The 20442-nt window shown below is 47.4% G+C and overlaps 1 protein-coding gene across 8 annotated transcripts in view; it reads right to left on the bottom strand.

The window, feature by feature from the left end:
• Positions 1-20442, bottom strand: part of SLC7A7 (solute carrier family 7 member 7) — a 34879-nt gene that overhangs the window by 606 nt on the left and 13831 nt on the right. For all 8 annotated transcript variants that reach the window (XM_043919524.1, XM_043919528.1, XM_043919526.1 and 5 more), the window contains 7 exons: positions 5568-5693; positions 3712-3856; positions 2150-2273; positions 1806-1909; positions 1438-1534; positions 547-696; positions 153-336 (listed from right to left, as the gene is read on the bottom strand). In XM_043919524.1, the coding sequence (XP_043775459.1) occupies positions 153-336; positions 547-696; positions 1438-1534; positions 1806-1909; positions 2150-2273; positions 3712-3856; positions 5568-5693 (930 nt within the window). The remainder of the gene's footprint in view (positions 1-152; positions 337-546; positions 697-1437; positions 1535-1805; positions 1910-2149; positions 2274-3711; positions 3857-5567; positions 5694-20442) is intronic.

The raw sequence follows: 20442 nt of genomic DNA on the forward strand, positions 1-20442 counted from the left end.
GGCCCAAGGGGACAATTGCAGTTAAACCTCAACAACAGGTAGGGGCTGTGGCAAAGGCGGCTTGGGAGAGTAAGAGCTGCAGAAGAAAAAAGCAAAAAAAAACAACCCTAAGCTGTACAGTAGCTGAGCTGACCTGAGGATCCAAGGCTTACCCACAATCCTGCGGAGGCAAAGAGGTCGTTTGTGTTCTGGCACTCTGATGATGAAGAAGTAAAAGGGCAGGCCTGAGAGAGCGATGCCGATGCCGATGAGAGAATTGATGGTATCACTGTAGAGCGGGACAGCCACCAGGAAGACGGTGCAGAGGCAGAAGACAATGGGGAAGAACAGGCTGAGCTAAGGGCACAAGAAACAACTGGAGGTTAAACAGGTCAGGGTCGACAGCCACGATAACCCCCCGACTCCTGTAGAGCAGAGTACTGAGCCGTCCTGTCATCCCCTTCATTTATTTCAATGAGTACCACCCACAGTTCTGGGCAGAGGTTTCTGAGTAGGTGTCAGAATCCCTGGAGCAGGTGCAGCAAAGGTGGGATGGAGAGGAGCTACCTTGAGAGGACGAGGCCTGTTGGGCTCCTTCCAGCGCAGATAAAGCTGACCCACAATAGAGAGCCCCACGAAGAACCAGTAGCTGAAGCTGTAGTAGTTAATGAGCTGAAAGATGTCCTCCACACACAAGTAGATCAACGCCATGAGACCCTGTGGGCACAAGCCCATGTCAGCTCCTGTCAGCCTCTGTCACGCAAAGCAGTTTCCAGTCTCCTTTATCCCACAGATCACCCCCTTGTTGAGTCCTCAGTTTCTCCAACTGTCCTTTTCTGTTCCCACCCCATTTGCCACCTTAACTTCATTCATTGCCTATCAAGTCAGTAGCCTTTTTCAGCCCGTTCTTCAAATCCTTGCCAGCTTAATCCTCTATACAGCACAGCTCGAAACAGTTCCTCAAATAGCTTTTGCCCCAGAATCTCTCCAGAATGGCTCCAACCTACACTTCCAGCTTTTACCTTCTACTACCTAACTCGACATCTCCAGATTGCTGATGCCATTTGTCTAACCTAAAGCCCATTGATGTTTGCAACCCTAAACTTGAAGATCGATTTCAAATTCTCCAAAGTCTTTGTTCTTTCACTTCTACCCCTACAGAAATGACCATTTCTCCCCATAAACACTACATCATTATCTGCCACCACAGTCATTACAATGTATTCCATGACCATTATGCCTCACCCTAGACGAGGCCACCGTTCCTTAGGGAAGATGGATTCTCTTCAGAACCACTGCAGCAGTTAGCACAGTGCCTTGCCTTGCCCATGGTGAATGGTCCACTAATAGTTTTTCTATTAGAATATTTAGAGCTTCTTGGAAACTAGAACAGTTGTATCTACTGTTACTAAAGTTTCCCCATTACCTGGCTTTCAGCCCAGTCTTGAGATCACTTACATTGAAGAGAAGAGCTGGCACCGGTGTGAACCGCTCCACATGAATCATGCAGATGGTATCAGGGAGATGGCCTTCTCTCGAGCCCACAAAGAAAAGCCTATTTTGGGTAAGATAGGAGAAGCTGAAAAACCTGGGGGACATGGGTGTGGCCAGGTTCATATGCCACAAGTCCTTCCCTCCATCAAAAGGGTTTGATTAATTTGGAAAGAAGTTGAATACCAAGATGTGTGAGCACTGGAGGCTGCTGATGGGAATGAGGCCAAGGGGTTGACTGTCATTTGGGGAGCACGGTGGCTCAAGTGGGTCCTGTAAGTCTGGCCCTGCCACAGCTCTTCACAATACTCCTCAGTAAAAGAAGACACTCATACCTAGACGCAGCCACGATGGAGGCATTGAGGCCACCAAAGCAGGATAATGCAACCGCAAACGGAATGGTCCAATTGAATATTCCAAAAATCTGGTCTGCAAAAGTCTAAGGGGAAGGAATGGAGAGGAGTCGTTAGCAGGGCCCAACAGAGATGGAAGGCAAGGACAAGCATGTCCCTCTGCTGGCAACCCAACCCTTCTTACACAGTATGGCTAACCGGACCTTACAAGCCCAGTGCCCTAAGCATACTCCAAGGACTACCGGATTTCTGGGACTCTGAGGAGGAACATGATACCCCAAGGCCCACAGACACACCCTCACCCTCTGCTAGTGAAAATCCTTTACCACAGCAACAGCATCGCTTGCCAGGATGTCCCTCATTTCCAGCACAGTGTAATAGGCCACATTGGTCAAGATGTAGATGATGGTGACAATGGGCATGGAAATGCCAATGGAGAGGGGCAGGTTCCTGCAGCCAAACAGAACAGTGGATCCATCAGTCCCACAGTCTCATCCCCATTGTCCTTTGATTCTTAGACTGCCTGCACCAATCCAGAGCTGGGGCCTCCTAGGCATTCCCCCAGTGCTTTTGCCTTTAAGTAGGAGAGTAGCTTAAACTCAAGCACTAAAGAGCGTCAGGTGGAAGAAATATAACATTCAGAGAAAGGCCTACATGAAAAAAAAGGGGAAAGGATTAACAACCATGTCACAGTGTGATAACAGCAAAGGAAGGTTTGGTTTGGTTTGGTTTTACTCTAGAGGTTTCTTAGTATCAGGCTTCCTTCTCCAAGATTATCAACACTGGAAAATTTGTCTTAAGGTTAAATAGAAAAGAAATTATGGAGGGAAATGGTGAAATCTTACCTCTCTAAAGAGTAAGACAGGCCCTCAGTAAGAACACTATGTGTACCTGAACAAGCAATTAGAAATATGTCCGCCCCACTCCCTTGGTCAGTTTGAGAACCTTGAGTGCTACCCTAACCCTTGGCCAAGAGAAAGACTTAAAGACAGCTCATAGTCCCTCTGGCCCAGAATAAGCCATGATCTTTATAAATGTCCTTTGCAGTGAGACTTGGAGGGGGGCAGGGTGTAGAGGGGCAAATATTCAAATCATTCAGCTTCTGTCCAGTAGGTGGAAGCACCACCCAGGCCTTCATCAGCTATTATCTGCTCCCAGGGTTGCAACACTAGATGTATATCAAGAATACCCTTGTTTCTCAAAGCCAAAAGGAGTTTATTATTATTTTAACTTAAAAATTTCAGAAACCTCATTTCCTGGCAAATCTTAGTTCCTAGAGCCACTAAATTTTAGAGCCAGGAAAGGCTCTGAAAGTCATATAGTTCAACCCCCTCAATTATAGATAGGGAGCAGGCAGAGATGGCAGGGAATTCCCTCAAGGTCACCCAACAAATCAGTGGAAAGACAAATTCAGGCCCTCTGATTTCCTGCCCAGTGTTCTTTTCACTCTCCGTGACTACAGGACAATTCAGTGACGTCCTGAAACAAACAATACCACTAAGTCACGAATTTGAGAAACATGGGATCAGAAGGAAAAGGTTTCTGCTGGTCTGTGACCCTAAAGTTACAGGAATAAGGGTGTGTGACAATCTATCAAGAAAAGTCTTTTTTTAATTAAAAAAACACAAGCACATGATACAACCTACTTTGATTTAATGCTGAAATGCATGAACAAATGTGAAAAGCCCTGTAAAAATTTTTTTTTAGTACAAGAAAGTTCACCTCTTAGCACTGTTACTGTGCTCATGGGCCAGTTACTTGTCCAGCCTGAGGCCTGTCAAAATGATGCTGACAAAAGTGACCAGGTGCAGTATGCCATCAGCACACAGTAGGAGTTCAGTAAATGACGGCTGTCCTCGCTGTGGAGAGCTGATGGTGAAGTACCTACCTCTCAGGGTTCTGGATCTCTTCAGTGACATAGTTGAGGGTGTCCCAGCCAGAGTAGGAGAACAGAGCCGAGTACAGTGCCAGAGCAATGTCACCCACTGAAAATGATGAACCCTCAAAGGAATTTTCAAAGTGAGTCGAGGCTCCTGGAACCCAGAGAACACAGAAAGGCAGAAGGATTAGTGGCCTATGCCCCAACTACAAGGTGATTCAGTAAGGGAGAGGAAGAATATGACAATAACAGTGGTTTAGAACACCGTAGCAGTAAGGTATCAGTGAAGGAATGGGGAGCAGAAGAGAGACACCTACAGAAATGGGCCAGAGTGCAGGGATCAGCAGCCGGATCTTAACAGGAAGGACCCTGGTGAATTTCTAGGGTAAGGAACAACAGCACAAGGGCTAGAGAACAGGGGTGATGCAGTTCTGCCTGCTCCCCTCCTAACAGGGGTGATGCAGTTCTGCCTGCTCCCCTCCTAACAGGGGTGATGCAGTTCTGCCTGCTCCCCTCCTAACAGGGGTGATGCAGTTCTGCCTGCTCCCCTCCTAACAGGGGTGATGCAGTTCTGCCTGCTCCCCTCCTAACAGGGGTGATGCAGTTCTGCCTGCTCCCCTCCTAACCGGGGTGATGCAGTTCTGCCTGCTCCCCTCCTAACAGGGGTGATGCAGTTCTGCCTGCTCCCCTCCTAACCGGGGTGATGCAGTTCTGCCTGCTCCCCTCCTAACAGGGGTGATGCAGTTCTGCCTGCTCCCCTCCTAACAGGGGTGATGCAGTTCTGCCTGCTCCCCTCCTAACAGGGGTGATGCAGTTCTGCCTGCTCCCCTCCTAACAGGGGTGATGCAGTTCTGCCTGCTCCCCTCCTAACAGGGGTGATGCAGTTCTGCCTGCTCCCCTCCTAACCGGGGTGATGCAGTTCTGCCTGCTCCCCTCCTAACAGGGGTGATGCAGTTCTGCCTGCTCCCCTCCTAACCGGGGTGATGCAGTTCTGCCTGCTCCCCTCCTAACAGGGGTGATGCAGTTCTGCCTGCTCCCCTCCTAACCGGGGTGATGCAGTTCTGCCTGCTCCCCTCCTAACAGGGGTGATGCAGTTCTGCCTGCTCCCCTCCTAGCCGCACAGCGGACACGGAGTGGAGGAAGGCAGGGCTCAGTGCGCCCAGTCAACAGGGCAGTTACAGAACAGGTGTTGACACCTGGAAACGGAGAGGCGTGAGCACCGCGGGCCCGTCTCTGCCCACGCCCACTCCCAGGGGCAGAACCGTCACTGCCACGGCTCTGGGCTCGACAAGCTGCAAAAGCCGGCTCAAGATCAGCCTCCCCCAGGAGGCAGCATGCACAGACACGACAGGACAGGCTTTGGGGTCAGTCTGCCTGGTACCAATTTCAGCTCCACTATTTAAGCCGGGGCTTCCCTGGTAGCTCAGATAGTAAAGAATCCACCTGCAGTACAAGCGACCCAGGTTTGATCCCTGGGTCAGGAAGATCCCTTAGAGAAAGAAATGGCAACCCACTCTAGTATTCTTGCCTGGAGAATCCCATGGACAGAGGAACCCGGCAGGCTACAATCCATAGGGTCACAAAGAGTTAGACATGACTGAGCACCCATGCATGCGCTTAAGCTAGGGACTTTAGAGAATTTCTTGGCAGTCCAGGTGTTAGGGCCCTGAGCTTCCATTGCAGAGGGCACAGGTTCAATCCCTGGTGGAGGAACTAAGATCCCTCAAGTTGTGGGGCATGGCCTAAATAAAAGGGAATAATAACAGTACCTATTAAATGAAATCATACACAAAGGCTACTTAGAAGGGTACAACTCATGGAAAATGCTTAACAAACGTTGAGTTGCAGTTACTATTATTTCTTACCCTGGCCAAGTCTAACGATGCCTGCGATGATGATGGCGATCAGTGCCAATACTTTAGCGTAGGTGAAAACATCTTGTACCAGGGTTCCCCACTTGACATAGGCACAGTTAATGAAGGTTAAGAGACCTGAAAGAAAAATAATGCTGATTGGTGATTGACCCTACCATCCAGAGGGCCTTAGACCCCCCAAGCAATTTTTCTAGTACCCATCACTAAAATAGACCCTTTGGTCAAAGAGGTGTCTGGGCTCTGACCTGCTCTGCACTGGAAATCTCTGCCCAAAATTTCCTCACCATTATCATTCAATGGCACTTGCTGAGCACCTGGGTGCACAGCAATACACACACACACACACACACACACACACACACACACACACACACTCAGCACTTATATAAGAGATACAAAGTGACTGGATCTGCTTACACACAAATGTGCTCACAGCAATAGGAGGCAACTGGTGACAGAACAGGGTTAGTGATGTGTTCTGGCTGTTGGCTCTGAAAAGTCACAGTCTCTCCCCATCTCCAGCCCCGTAGCCCCTTATGTGGGCCTAGGAATAAACACTCTGATGCTGTGGATCACTGTTAACCTTGATGAGCCCTGCTGTAACTTATCTAGTGTCTGGGCCAGCAGGTCAGGATGTGTGACCAGGATTAGGCTGGAGGCCAGACTTCCTGCCTCTGCCGGCCTGTTCAGCTGCTTGTTTTCACGCTTGGAAAGATTCTTGAAACAGGTTCCTATACAAAGGGAACGGGGCATTTTTCCTGACTGGACAATGCAAAAGTCAGAGCCATGGACATTCCTCAAGTCCTTCCACCCTGGGGTAGAGGCAAACTCTTTACCTGAAAGAGCTCCGGCAAAGTTCATGAATTGCCCTTAGAGCCAGGGTTCTTAACCTAGGGCTTCCACAAGGCCTGGAATTCTCTGTAAAGTGTTATGTTCATATGTCCAAAGTATATGCATTTCTCTAAGAAAAAGGGTCCATAACTTCCATCAGAATATCAGAGAAATCCACTATCCCCCTCCCACAAAAACACCTATAATCTACTTCAGAAGAAGAAATTCTAGAGCGGAAGCCCACACAGGCTGTGAGGTCAACCAGTAGCCCCAGGATGTGGTGGGGGATGGGGAGGGGGGGCATGGGAAAATCAAAAGAAACAATTCTGAAATTCAGCAGAATGTCCCTCAGCCGCTCCCCCCACAACCTCTTAAACAAGCAGGTAGGAGCACACCCCGCAGCTTTCCTGCTGCGGTACAGCGGATCCCGGATCCGGCATTGCTCCCTCCCTCCCAGCTCAGCAACTGGGGCAGCAGGAGGAGGGCTGCCTTCCCAGAGAGAAAGCGCTGGGCTTGCCTGCTTCTGGCCCCCAGCTCAGCCCCACGGACTCCCTGTCTCCATCCTGGCGGTGGTGTGGCCCTTAGGGTCCCCAGCCATCCTGGTTTTTTGTGTCCTGGTCTCAACACACTCTGGCCCAGGACTACTTCCTCCTGAGGGGCAGGAAAAAGCAACCAAGCCGTCTCACCTTCTGTCTCCCCCTCCCTCACTGCCCAAGTCTCTTTCTGTTCTTCCAGAAAGGGGGCTTTCCTGTCCCTAATAAACAAGACAATGAACAACCAAACCTTATCACAGGGCTGGGCAAAAATGCACCCATAACTCCAGGCCAATGCAGTGTTAAGTTAATAATTAAAGGCACGAGTGTGCAGTTGCCACAAGCACCCCCACAGAATGGCCAAACCTTTCAGATCTGCTGATCCCCCTCAGCCAGTCACTCATCCTTCACTCCCCACTGGCTTCTGCCTCCAGCCACTCAGCAGCCCTCATCCCACTTCTCTACATCCTGTAACCTCCACCCCTTACCCTCAGGCTCTGCTGCTGACACACAAATATAACTTAAGCCAGGCTGGATTAGAAACACCCGGGACACCTGGAGCTGCCACATTCACAAAGGAACAGGATCCCATAATTAAAATTCACAGTTAGGGACTTCCCCGGCGGTCCAGCGGTAAAGAATCTGCCTCCCGATGCAGGGGATGTGGGTTTGATCCCTCGTCGGGGAACTAAGATCCCGCATGCCTCAGGGCAGTACGTCCGAGCACCATAACTAGAAGAGAAGCCCCCACACACCGCAACTAGAGGAAGCCCGCACACAGCAACGAAGACCCAATGCAGACAACATTTTTTTAATTAGAAAAAAATAGTCACGGTTAGCCCTCAGCATCACCAGGGGGCCAACACCAAACTGGGATGGGCAGGAGGCTTAAGGGACTGGCTCTAGCTCTGAGTCAGTCTGTAGCCCCATGCCACCAGGTTCTGTTCTCAGCTCTGTCCAGGGAGCTAGACAGGGAAAAGCCGACCCATCACCCTTTACTACAGCAAATTCTGAAAAGAAAATTTTCAGGGATCGCTTACATTTTAATCCCTATAGCTTCTCTAGTCTACTTCCATATCCATCCATTCGTAGCCTTCCCTTGACAACCAGTGTTTCCTCCTCCCCGACTCCTGAGCCTTTGTTCTCAGCCACGGACCCACCATCACCCCCTGATCTGCTCTCTGCATCAAGCATGGGAGGCTCCGTTTGAATGAAGGAGGGAATCCTCTGGCAAGAGCGCCAGCCCTCATCTTCCCCAGCGCTCAGCTGCCTGCAGGGCCTCTTGGCCGTGAGAGCAGGAAATGGCCCACAGGCAGCAGTGCTGACTGAGCTCTTTGTCCCCACCCGCGGCGGATACAGCTGACCGGTGGCCCGGGAGGACAGCCAAGTGCACTCTTCTTGAAGTGGAGCCCGACCTCCTGCTTCAGAGGCAGGGAAGTGGGTGGGGTGGGGCCTGGGGTTAGGATAATGTAAGGACAAGGACATTTAACCTCAAGGATCAGGGATGCCCTACCCTCCTACCTCTAGGTACAACTCAGTCTCCACCCAATGCTGGGCCAAGTCCACAGGAAGATGGCCTGAAAATCACCTCGGACCCTTGACTCAGGTGCACCTCCATTCCTGCTTTGACCCCTGCTTTGGAGGAAGAAGCAACTGCGAAGAAGTCACTCCTATAATTATCTAAAGAGATGCTCCTCAATGGTCATGAAACCTAGTCTCCATGGACACCTAGAGAAGGAGGCTACTTCCAGCAATAAGGCCCAGCATCAACTCTAGAACTAAAACGAAGGAGAGTACCTGCATGGGCTAATCCAGAACAGAACAACTCAAATGCCATCAAGAGTAGAATAGTTAAATGAAAACAATGGAATACTACACAGCAATAAAAATGAATCATCTACAACCACAGACAAAGCCAGGAATACACCTCTCGAACATTAAGTGAACAAGCCAGACACAAGAGGACATACCCTCTGTGTCCATTTACATAAAAACATAAATTAATCTACGCTACTAGAAATCAGAACAGAGATTTCCCTTAAAGTGTGCATGGTGGGCATGGGGTGAGTGACTTGAACACAAGAAAGGTTCAGGGGGCTGCTTTCTACAATCTGAGCACACATCAAGCTGTACGCTTATAAAATGTGCACTGTTTCAAAAAAAATGTGCACTGTTTCTTCTATTTATATACACTTGAATAAAAAATTAAAATTGAGGTTAGCTTGCTTTTAGCAAATCCATCCAGGTTATTAAAGATCCTCCTTTCTTCCCTTCATATTTTGCTAACCAGTTTTAACAGATGAGCCTAGAATTTGGGCAAGAATCAAGCTCAGATTACCAGCGCATAATGCTCAGAATCCACCTCTTTCTCTTTTTTGAAAAGCCAGGGTATCACTTGTGGTGGGCATAGTAGTGACCCTGAGAAGCAGAAGAGTCAGCAAAAGACTTCTGATGTGAGAAAGACTTGACTAGCTACCGCTGGCTTTGAGGATGGAAGGGGGTCAAGAACTTAGGAATCCGGGCAGCCCCTAGAAGCTAGAAAAGGTGAGAAAATGGAATCTCCCCTAGAGCCTCTAGAAAGGAACACGGCAACACTGACACCTTGACATTAGCCCAGTGGGACCCATTTCAGAGTTCTGACCTACTGAACTGTGAAATAATAAATTTGTGTTGTTTTAAACCACTACATTGGTGGCAATTTGTTACAACTGCAATAGGAAACTAATACATCACTCAATAGCTTCCTTTTTACACCCTTCCTATTCTCCAAGATCCAGGAGATGCCTAGTGGTCACTGTCATCACAACTAATTATAAATCCTTTCCATTTGCTTGAAGGGGGTAGGTCACCAAGTCGTGTCCGACTCTTCACGACCCCATGGACAGAAGCACGTCAGGCTTCCCTGTCCCTCACCATCTCCCAGAGTTTGCCCGAGTTCATGTCCACTGTAAGTGGGTAATTAAAAACATTTAAAGCAACAACATGCTTTATTACTATCTCCTCAACTCTCTTGGTCTTGTTTCTTTGCTGGCCTAGATCTATTGGCTTGTTGGGTTTTTACTGAACCCTTTCCTAGGTGAGCAATTCTTCTGCAGGTAAAGTTAGAGAAAAAGTGGGACTGTGGCGTCTCCTTTCTCTCTACCATCTACTATTAGGGATCTAAGTGACCCTAGGGCATCCAGCCTTTCTCCTGCTCTTCTGACTCTGCACATTGCTCTCAGAACCTTTTGTTGACCTAAGTCACTTTTTCAGGTCTTAGTTTATTAACCTCCAGGACACTCTCCTCACAGGTCTGGGCCACTCCTATATTTATTTAGTCTTGATTATGTCATCTCTCATTATCTCTTGTATATCTTGTTTCTAAAAATCTAAGGTCATCAAAAATCAGTAAGTTCAACCACATCATCTTCGGACGATTCTCCTATTCTTCCTAAAAAAGATAATGTCACTATTTTATCAGAATTTCATTTTGAAGACACTCCTGGTCTTTGTTGTTTTTAAATCCCTGGCTATAAAATTATAATTCCTTGCCCTGAATTTTCCTGCAATCTCTTTGCCTAACATTTAGAGTACATTTTGGAGGAAATTTAGCAGTTTTTTTTTTTTCTGGGAAGTACCAACTCTGAGAAGGCATAGTCACTTCCTCACAAGGATTCCACATTTCCCCTGGTTATATAAAATAATAATAATTAATCTTTACCTTTATATATTCACATTGAAGTCTTTATGGATTACATACCTTGATGTCTTGGATTTGATTTAAATAATCTAGTGTGGGTGATGAAAGACTGGGTGGAGCATAGACACTGATAAAACAGTAGAGACAGTCATTGATCTGGTGCTTGAACCCTGAGAGTTCATTGTATAATTTGCTCTACTTTTGTATATGTGAAAATTTCCACAATAAGTCATTTTTTTAATGTAGAGAAGTACTGCTTCTGATAGAAGGCAACTGATTTTAGCCAAAGCAGCTCAGGGAATTGAAGTTTCCATTGCTACCATATTTCCCTTTTGTACAAATTTTATGATCTGTACTTAAGAGGAAAGCAAAATACTTATTCTTCTCATCTGATGCTGTGCAGTATACGCCCACAATTACATCATTCCCACTTCTTTTTGCTTTTGTCCTCTTCTCTTTACCACGCTTCTTCCTTTAGGGTGAGGGGTTTATTTCCATGCTCTTTACTAAGGGAAACCTTCAGCAGAAATCCCTAGGTAAACCCAAGAGCCCTCTGATAGCACCATGTAGTAATCCCTCCCATGGTAAGCAGATGGGATTAACAGAGGCCAGGGCCTTGGCACCCTTTCTAAGAGATGGGCCACATATCTGTAATGATGAAAGAGACTTCTCCTGCTTACTTGTGAGAAGCAGCCCTCCTCTAGGGAGAGAACTGGAAGCAGTAGCAGACAGCATTGTCCATTACATCTGTGGGGGAAGTGAAAAAGGAGAAGTAAAATCCTCTCCACAGGTTTCTATATCTTGGTCCTGAAATTTCCCTCTCACTGCAATCAATCCCAGAGGGAGCAGGCATCCCTCATTACAGCAGATCCTCATACAAGTACCTCTCTTTGATATACTACAGCAATCTCAGCTCTTTCACAGGTCCATCACTTCTGAACAAGGTATGCATCCCAGGTGGTTCAGTGGTAAAGAACCTCCTGCCAATACAGGAGATGTGGGCTTGATCCCTGGGTCGGGAAGACCCCCTGGAGGAGGAAGTGGCAACCCAAGTATTCTTGCTTGAAAAACCCTATGGACAGAGGAGTCTGGTGGGCTACAGTCCATTGAGTCTCAAAGAGTCAGATACAACTGAGCATACACACGTGCTCTTTCACTGTCATATTCTACTCAAATATGGAATTGCTTCTTCCCACAGTAAAAGTAAAAAGCAAATGTATTTATTAGCCTCACTGAATGCTGATGAGTCCAAAAGCATCACTCCCGGTCTTCTAGCTTCTACAAATGCATTACTAAGCAACTTTTCACCTTTATTCTTCTTTCCCTGTAATATCTCATAGCCTCCAAAATACCCAGATGAATACTTTTATCTGTGTATTTTTCTCCTTTCCTCTAAAATTTCAGTCTAAAGTTTTATCAAATGCACCTCTCCCAATCTCTATGAAATCTGCTCCTCACCAGAGTGTATATTTCTGGGTGTCTTAGCATTTACATTTCAGCACTCAGCTCTGTTCTTTTTCTTCCACATTGACAGCCTTCAGATGACAGAGAGGAAGATTCCCCCTGCCACTCAGTTTGCTGTCTCAAACTTCAAAGTCAGTGGTCACGCCTCTCACATGTCTTCTGACTGGTGACATCATTCATTCCTCAGCAGTCAACGACAGGATAGCAGTCCCTGGGCTTAACTGGGGTGAGCAAGCTCTTTGTCACATGGTACCCAAGAAAAACCACCCGTCTCTGCATTAGGCCAGGCTCTGTGTGAAGTGAAGTGAAGTCGCTCAGCCGTGTCCAACTCTTTGCAACCCCATGGACTGTAGCCTACCAGGATCCTCAGTCCATGGGATTTTCCAAGCAAGAATACTGGAGTGGGTTGCCATTTCCTTCTCCAGGGGATCTTCCCGACCCAGGGATCGAGCCCGGGTCTCCGCATTGTAAGCACACGCTTTACCATCTGAGCTACCAGGGAAGCCCATGGCTGTGTGTAGTCAGAGTCAAGTGCTACGGAGCAGCCTAGCCCCTTAGATGGAACATTCAGACCTGCAAACACCAGACATCTCCAGGGTCCTCTACCACAGTGTTTCCTCAGAAGGACCAGATGTAAGCTCTCCAAAAAAACCTCAGATCTGCTGCCTTAAGCCAAGAATTTCAAGTGTTTCCCTCTTTTCTCTACCACTGATTGTTTTTTCTTTTGTTTTCTGGTTGTGCCACATGACTGGCGGGATTCTTAGTTTCCCAACCAGGGATTAAACCCAGGGCCATGGCAGTGGAAGGACCAAGTCCCAACCCCCGGACCACCAGGGAAGTCCCACCGCTGCTTGTTTTGCTTTTTGTCGTCTGATGGTGGTTTAGGGCTCTCTCTGCATCTCAAAAATCCCTTTTTCTTCTTAGCTTCCTTGATGGCTTATTTCTTCCTTCCGAGGAGCCGCTGTATTTCCCAGATAACAGATGACCCTCAGACTCTTTTACAGGCTACAGAAATTTTGCTTACAGCAGCATCATGTATGACAGCAGCTGGCAGGAAGACACACACAGCATAAACCCTGTGGGTCACCGAATCACATCCCTCCCACTCTGCCTAGTGGACTCAGCACTTCAGTCGCCGTGGCTCTGCACCGCCCAGATGGAGCAAGCAAACCGGCAGGCCCGCCTATTAAACCACTCCATCAGCTCCCATCTTGAAGCCAGCGAGTCCTGGTTAACTGGATTCTTACTGGTTTGCTCAGCTAGGTCCAGTTCAGGTTCTAAGAAACGGGACACCAAGCCCGAGTGAGCATCAGAATGGCCCAAGGAATGTGAACCTACAGCTCTGGGTCTCCACCTCTGAAATTCTGATTCAGAAGGGCTGAGATGGGGCTCCCCTGGGGGAGTCTGGTTATCTGCTTGCTTCAGGCTACCTTAGTTCATCACAAAACAAAATCATCACATACAGAACTACCTGGATCAAGGCAAGCCGAAACCCTCACTTAGCTCAGCTCTCCTGGCTCCACAAAGGCATCACTTGACAAGCTTTAACAAAGTCCAGTGCTCGGCCCCACCCAGGCCAAAGAAGCCAGGCTCTGGGGTGGAGCCCAGGCATCGGCATGTTTTTAAAGCTCCCCAGGTGATTCTAAAGCTGCCCATTGATAACCTCTCTTCCCAAGGCCCCAGTTAGTTGTCCTCAGCAGCAGCTTTCTGCTTCCTCAAGTCTTGTCCTCCAAGTCTATTCCCATTCTTCTACCCAGTGGTTCAGAGTTATTTGATTGATGAAGAAGAGAGGGAGAGGAAGGGGCCATGAATGTTTTTTAAACCCCCTTGGTGACTCCAATGTTCAGCTGAGATTGGGGCCCAAGCTCCTTTACCAGCCTCCTCTAGGCCATTCCCTTAACCTCTTCTGAGACAGAGAGAAAGAGAACAGGAAAAGAGATTAAGGTGAACCCCTGAAAAGCCTTGGGGATCAGGCCAGCACAGAGCCCCACTGCCCTCCCTGCTGGTGATGGGTCTGTTCCAAGGTCCATGGTGACCCCCTCCCAGAACGACTCTAGTCCCTGCGTTGCTGTCAATGTGGAACATGAAATGTAAGCTTCCTCGCCCCTAATGTACAATGGAAAACCCCTCTGGGAGAGGAAACCAGCTTCCAAGTAGAAAGTTCAAAGGGCAACAGGCAGTTGGGGGCCCAGCGTCTGGCTGTTCCACCTCATTAGCCGCAAGAACATGAAGTCAGTAGTTCTGGTACTAGGAGAAGCTGCCCGAGGGCAGGGGCCAAAACTTTCAGAGATCTGAGGTCCTTGGGAGTTCATGAGCAGCTTAAGCAGTTGCCCTCCCCTCAGCCCACAGCAGCCATCTACCCCACCAGCACCCTGAGAGCCAAGGGCAGGCAATGCCCTTCTCTGCTAAGATGAACATGGAGCCGGACCTTCTGTTCATTCCTCCAGCCAACATTCACTGAAAAGCACCTGCTGCTGCTAAGTGGCTTCAGTCGTGTCCAACTCTTTGGGACTCCAAGAACTGCAGGCTCATCTGTCCATGGGATTCTCCAGGCAAGAATACGCGAATGGGTTGCCATGCCCTCCTCCAGGGGATTTTCCCAACCCAGGGATCGAACCCACATCTCTTACGTCTCCTGCATTTACCACTAGCACTACCTGGGAATCAGCTATATGCACACATATAACCCTTTCCTCTTGAGAAAAGCACTTACTACACACAAATCAAAGGGTCAAGCATCAGGGACAGCAAGACTATGGACACTAAAGAGCAGCCTGTTCACAGCTCCCCCTCCAGCCCCACGTGTGTGCTGCTAGCTGACTGCTACAGAACACACAGGAGATAAACCAGCCCATTAACCAAAGGCAAAGATCTAGACCAACAAAACTAGGTCACAGGGAGGGTGAGTGAAGGCAAGACAGGAGCAGAAACATCCAGGGCTGCTAACAGTGGGCCAAAGCAGGGAGCTCCCTGGGGGTCTAGTGGTTAGGACTCAGCGCTTTCACTGCCCTGACCCGGGTTCAATCCCTGGTTGGGAAACTCCCAAAAGCCAGAAGTCTAAATAAATAAATAAATAAACAAACAATGGACCAAAGCACATTGGCTCCAAAGAAAGGGCAGTCAGTCGGCCGTGTGGAGCTGCGTTTCTGGACACGGAGTCCTAACAACGCCACCTCCGCCTCCCCCGCAAAGAGGAAGAGGAGTCTCAGCCATCCCTGTTGATCTCTAAGCTACTTAAAATTAACACAGCTTTTAATCATCTAAAGACAGAATCAGAAAGTCAAGGTTTTAGAAATTAATAAAATGTATATGACTATGGATATAACTTGCAGCAATAGATACCATTTTTTGACTGACAATTATGTGTTGGGTCACTCACATTCTTAGATGTGTGCATGTATGTGTGTTGATCAGTCGTGTCCAACTCTTTGAGACCCCATGGACTGTAGCTCACCAGGCTCCCGTGTCCATGGGATTTCCCAGGCAAGAATACTGGAGTGGGCTGCCATTCGCTTCTCCAGGGGATCTTCCTGACCCAAGGATCAAACCCAGGTTTCCTGTATCGCAGGCAGATTCTTTAATGTCTGAGACACCAAGAAATCCCAACATTGTTACATACATTATCTAATTTAATCAAACAGAGTAGGTTTACTATCTTCATCTTACAATTGAGGGAACTGAGGCTACTCACTGGCCAGCTCCAAGGCTTGGACACGTTCCACTATACCATATGCTCTATTCGCATGCAAGGATGTCGGCCAGGGAGTGGGACTATTGCCCTCTGGGGTATCGGGGCTTCTGGCTGCAAAGAACTGGAGCAATCCTCAAAGAGCTCCTAGAAGCCAGAGTAATTAGTTTCAGGAGGGGCCGAATGCACACCCCTCTGGTTGGAAAAAGTAACCATTTATAGCACCCTGGACAGGACAGCAAGGTTCCTTCAGAACTCAAAATTCATCCACTCATCCATTCACTCCCCCATGGATCCACCCAAGCATGTCTTGAGCCTGAACTCACTATATTCCAGACCCTGTGCAGATTCTGTTAAGACCCAGTGCCCTGGGACTTCCCTGGTGGTCCAGTGGCTAGGACTCCATGCTCCCAATGCAGGGGGCCTGGGTTCGATCCCTGGTTGGGGAACTAGATCCCACATGCCATAACTAAGAGTTTGCATGCTGCAACTAAAGGTCCCACATGCCACAGCGAAGACTGAAGATTTCACATGGTGCAACCAAGACCTGGTGCAGCCAAGTAAATAAGTTTTAAAAATATTAAAAATAAAAACAGTCTCCAGCCTTCCCAGAGAAGTGAACATGGACAATTACAAGAATCAGGTGCTATGAAAGTCACTGAGAGGCAACCCATCCATTCTGGGGCAGCAAAGTGGGCTTAGGGAGACATCAGGACCATTGCTATCTGGACTGAGTGAAGAGGTTCATGCTGGGGTTGGTGGAAGGGAGGTGGAATTCCTGGCAGAGGAAACACCATGTAATTACCCTAACAATGAAATCAGCAATGAGTGGAGTCACCCATGCATACAAACAACTTATTTATGCAATAATCAGTCAGTCATTTCAAGATCTATTAGCAATACTAGCTTATCTAGGGCTGTAGTTAGTTCATCAGCAGCTTTAAAGGAACATTATGCCTGTAAAGGAAATACATGCCACCCCAAAAGAAGTAGAATCTTTATTTGCTCTCTCGAAATTGTCACTGATGAAAAGGATGAAAGTACGGTAGAAATATAGATCAAGCTTCTAGAAGTAGAATCCCATTCTACAGATGAGGAAACCAAGGCTAATAAATTCAACCTGCCTGATTTCATGCTCTTAACCACCATGCACCACCACCTCTTAAAGGGGTGAGGGTATGCTCTGCACCATTCAAGGGAGAGAGATGCTGACTCTGGGCACCCAAGCATTCCAATGAAGAAGACCTCATTGTAGGCTAAGAATACTTCATCCAAGTTGATAAATACACCCCCAAACCAACATAAGGCAGGCTTAAGTTTTTCCCATAAACTCCTCCCTCAGCCTGAGTCCCTTCCTCTAACAACTGCCCTTCTTGCCTGCAGAGTCCATCTTTTAGAAAGCACACCTATATTCCCTCCTCACCTGTCCTTGTCTCCACAATGCAGCTCCAGGACTCCAGTGAAAAAATTGCCAAAGTCCTCCTTGACTTCCTTCTTTTCAAGTCTAATGCTGTTCTGTTCCTTATCTTACTTAAAAGTTCCTCCAAAAAAGACTAACTTTGAGTGCAAACCAACCTCTCTTGGGAGCGCTGCCTTTCCTCTGAACACTTTACATATCTGTCTCTCCCGTCAACTGTGAGCTCTGTGAGGGTAGACACTGGGTCACACTTATCCTCGTATTCCCAGGCCCTAACCTAGAACTAGGCATAGAGTAGATACTCAATAAATCTTGCAGGATGAATAAACCATCTCTCTGAAATCTAACTCTACCCTCATTGCCCTTGCAAGTTCCCTCTCCAAAGTCACCAGTGATCTTCATGTTGATAAATTCAACTCCACCTGGTCCTATCTAGCTTGACCTCTTAGCAGATTGAACACTGTTGACCACTGACTCCTCAAATTGCTCTCCTCTTCTAAGAATTCTAAGAGTATATCCTAAGCCCTTTTCTCTTCCCTTTCTTATGCTCTCCTAGGATGATCTCATCTCCTACTGTGATTTCAAATATACACTGATGATTCCCAAAAGTATATCACCAGCCTAACTGTCATGATTCCAGATACATATGAATATCCAACCACCTACTCAGCATCACCAGGCACAAACTGATCCCAACCATTTCCAGCAAACCTACTGCTCCTCCAGTGCACCCCCATAAGTAAATGGCAACACCATTCACCCAGCTGCCCAAGCCAGATGCCAAATCTAAGTATCTTATCATCAACAACCTCTACCTGTATCTAATCGGTATCCAAGTCTTAATCAGTCTCTTCATCCCTAAAACATGACTCCAGTCCAAGCCACCATCATTTCTCACCTCATCTCATCATCTCTCATCTCTCTCAAGATCATGGCAACAGCTTCCTAAATGGTCTCCCTGCTTTCCATCCTGCAAAGTCAGGATAATCTTTCTAAAAATCACAAGTTCTAAAATGTAAATCACAAATATTCCCCTGCTTTGAAAACCCAAAGAGGTTTTCATTGCCTTAGAAGAAGCCCACCAAGGGACTTTGCCAGTGGTCCAGTGGTTAAGACTCTGCTTTCCGATGTAAGGGGCACAGGTTCAATCCCAGGGTGGGGAACTAAGGTCCAGGAAAAAAAATGTAATTTCTCCCTAAATTTTAGGACTTTCCTGGTGATATAGTGGTTAAGACTTCACTTTCTAATGCAGGCGGTGTGGGTTCAGTCTCTGGTTGGGGAGCTAAGATCCCTCATAGCCTCATGGTCAAAAAACCAAAACATAAAACAGAAGCAACTTTGTAACAAATTCAATAAAGACTTTAAAAAATGGCCCACATCAAAAAAAAAAAAAAAAAGGCCCACATCAAAAGAAAAAAATAACTTTAAAAAGAAAGAGGCTAAAAAAAAAAAAAAAAGAAAGAGGCAACTCACCAAACTCCTTAATATAGGGTGTGCTATAGATTGTGTTTTCCAAAGATATCTAGGCAGTATCTCCCATCCAATGTGTGCTTTTCATACACTGTGATTTTAACACTCTGCCCATCAAGACAGAGGGTCTGTGCCTCTTCTTTGAAAACTGGATGGTATTCTGTGAGTGTTTCTACTCATATAGTACTGCAGGAGGGATACCATGCAACTTCAGAGGCTAGGTCATAAAAGGCAAGGCAACTTCCACTTTGCTTGCTGGGATACTCATTCTTAAAGCCTTCGGTCACAATTAGAACAGTCTGATTGTGCTGAGGCTGTCATTATGGGAGGAAGCTCATCACAGTCCATAAGGAGAGACCACAGGGAAAAGCCCCAACCCAACTTGAGAAAAAAATGCCCATCTAGTCCCTGTCTGCTTCAGCATTCCTCTGTTTTACAGCTCCTGCCACCATCTAACTACAATCACATAAGAGCCTGAGCCAGAACTGCCCCCACTTAGCTCTTTCCAAATGCCTAAGAAGAACCATGAAAGAATAAAATGACTGTTTGAAGTCACTTAGTTTTGTGTGATTTGTTACACAGTGATAAAAACAGGAACAGTTTATAAAGACCTGAACAACTTATCTGAAAGACCTCCATCTACCTCTACGAGCCAACTCTCAACATTTCCTACCTTAAACTCAATATCTGAACCCCTGAGACTCCCCTGGTGGTGCAGCGGTTAAGAATCTGCCTGCCAATGCAGGGGACATGGGTTCAGTCCCGGGTCTGGGAAGATCCCACATGCCTCGGGGCAGCTAAGCCCACGCACCAGGGCAACTGAAGCCCTCACACCTACAGCCTGTGCTCCACAAGCAGAGAAACCACCGCGATGAGGAGCCTGCCCACCGCAATGAAGAACAGTCCCCGCCTACAGAAACTAGAGAAAGCCTGGGCGCAGCCACGAAGACCCAGTGCAGCCAAAAATAAACAATAAATAAAAACCTTTTAAAAGTAAAAAAAATAAAGTTTTTTATTTAAAAAAAAAAAAAAAGACTCCAAGCTTCTACTGCAGGGGGTGACCAGGTTTGAGCCCTGGTCAGGGAACTGAGCTCCCACATGCCAAGCAGCCAAAACAAAAACAAAAACACTTGAACCTGAACTCCTTTGAGTGTCTCAAAGATGTCCTTTCTTGTCCTCAGGTTTTCATACATCCGTTCTTGCTGCTTGAGATGCTCCTCTTCCCTCCCTACTCTCAGTTAATTCTTCTTCATTTAGATGCCAGTTTAAATTTCCTTTGAGAGAGTTTTCAAACCCCTAGGCTAGTTCAGTTTTCCTCCTATAGCTCCCTGTGCCTTGAAAATCACAATGCTTAGCATGATCCATTGTGATGGTGAGTTACCCACCCTGTACACACACAAGCGCAACACAGAGACCTTCATAAAGACGATGACCAGCGCTGGGAAAACGGCAAGTGTTTCGTGAATATCTGCTGAATGTTCAGCCTCAGCCCCATCTCTACCCTGAGCTCCCAAAGGGCACATCCACCCACCATCCTACAAGTAAATTTCAACTTCAACATGATTCTCTCCTCCCCTTCCCCGCAAGTGATGCCACTACCTACCAGCTGCCCAAACCAGAAACCTCGTCTCGTCATTGAAAGATGTATCCGGCTCCTCTCTGTTTTTCTGTTGGGTGTCCAGTGGATCATAAGACAGGCTCAGCCCCTGCGGCAGAGACTCACAGGCTTGTGGATGTTTTCCTCATCACCCGCCTCTCTTATGTCAGACATTCCAGTAGGAGCT

The sequence above is a fragment of the Cervus elaphus genome, chromosome 12, assembly GCF_910594005.1.
Source record: "Cervus elaphus chromosome 12, mCerEla1.1, whole genome shotgun sequence".
Lineage (NCBI taxonomy): Eukaryota > Metazoa > Chordata > Mammalia > Artiodactyla > Cervidae > Cervus > Cervus elaphus.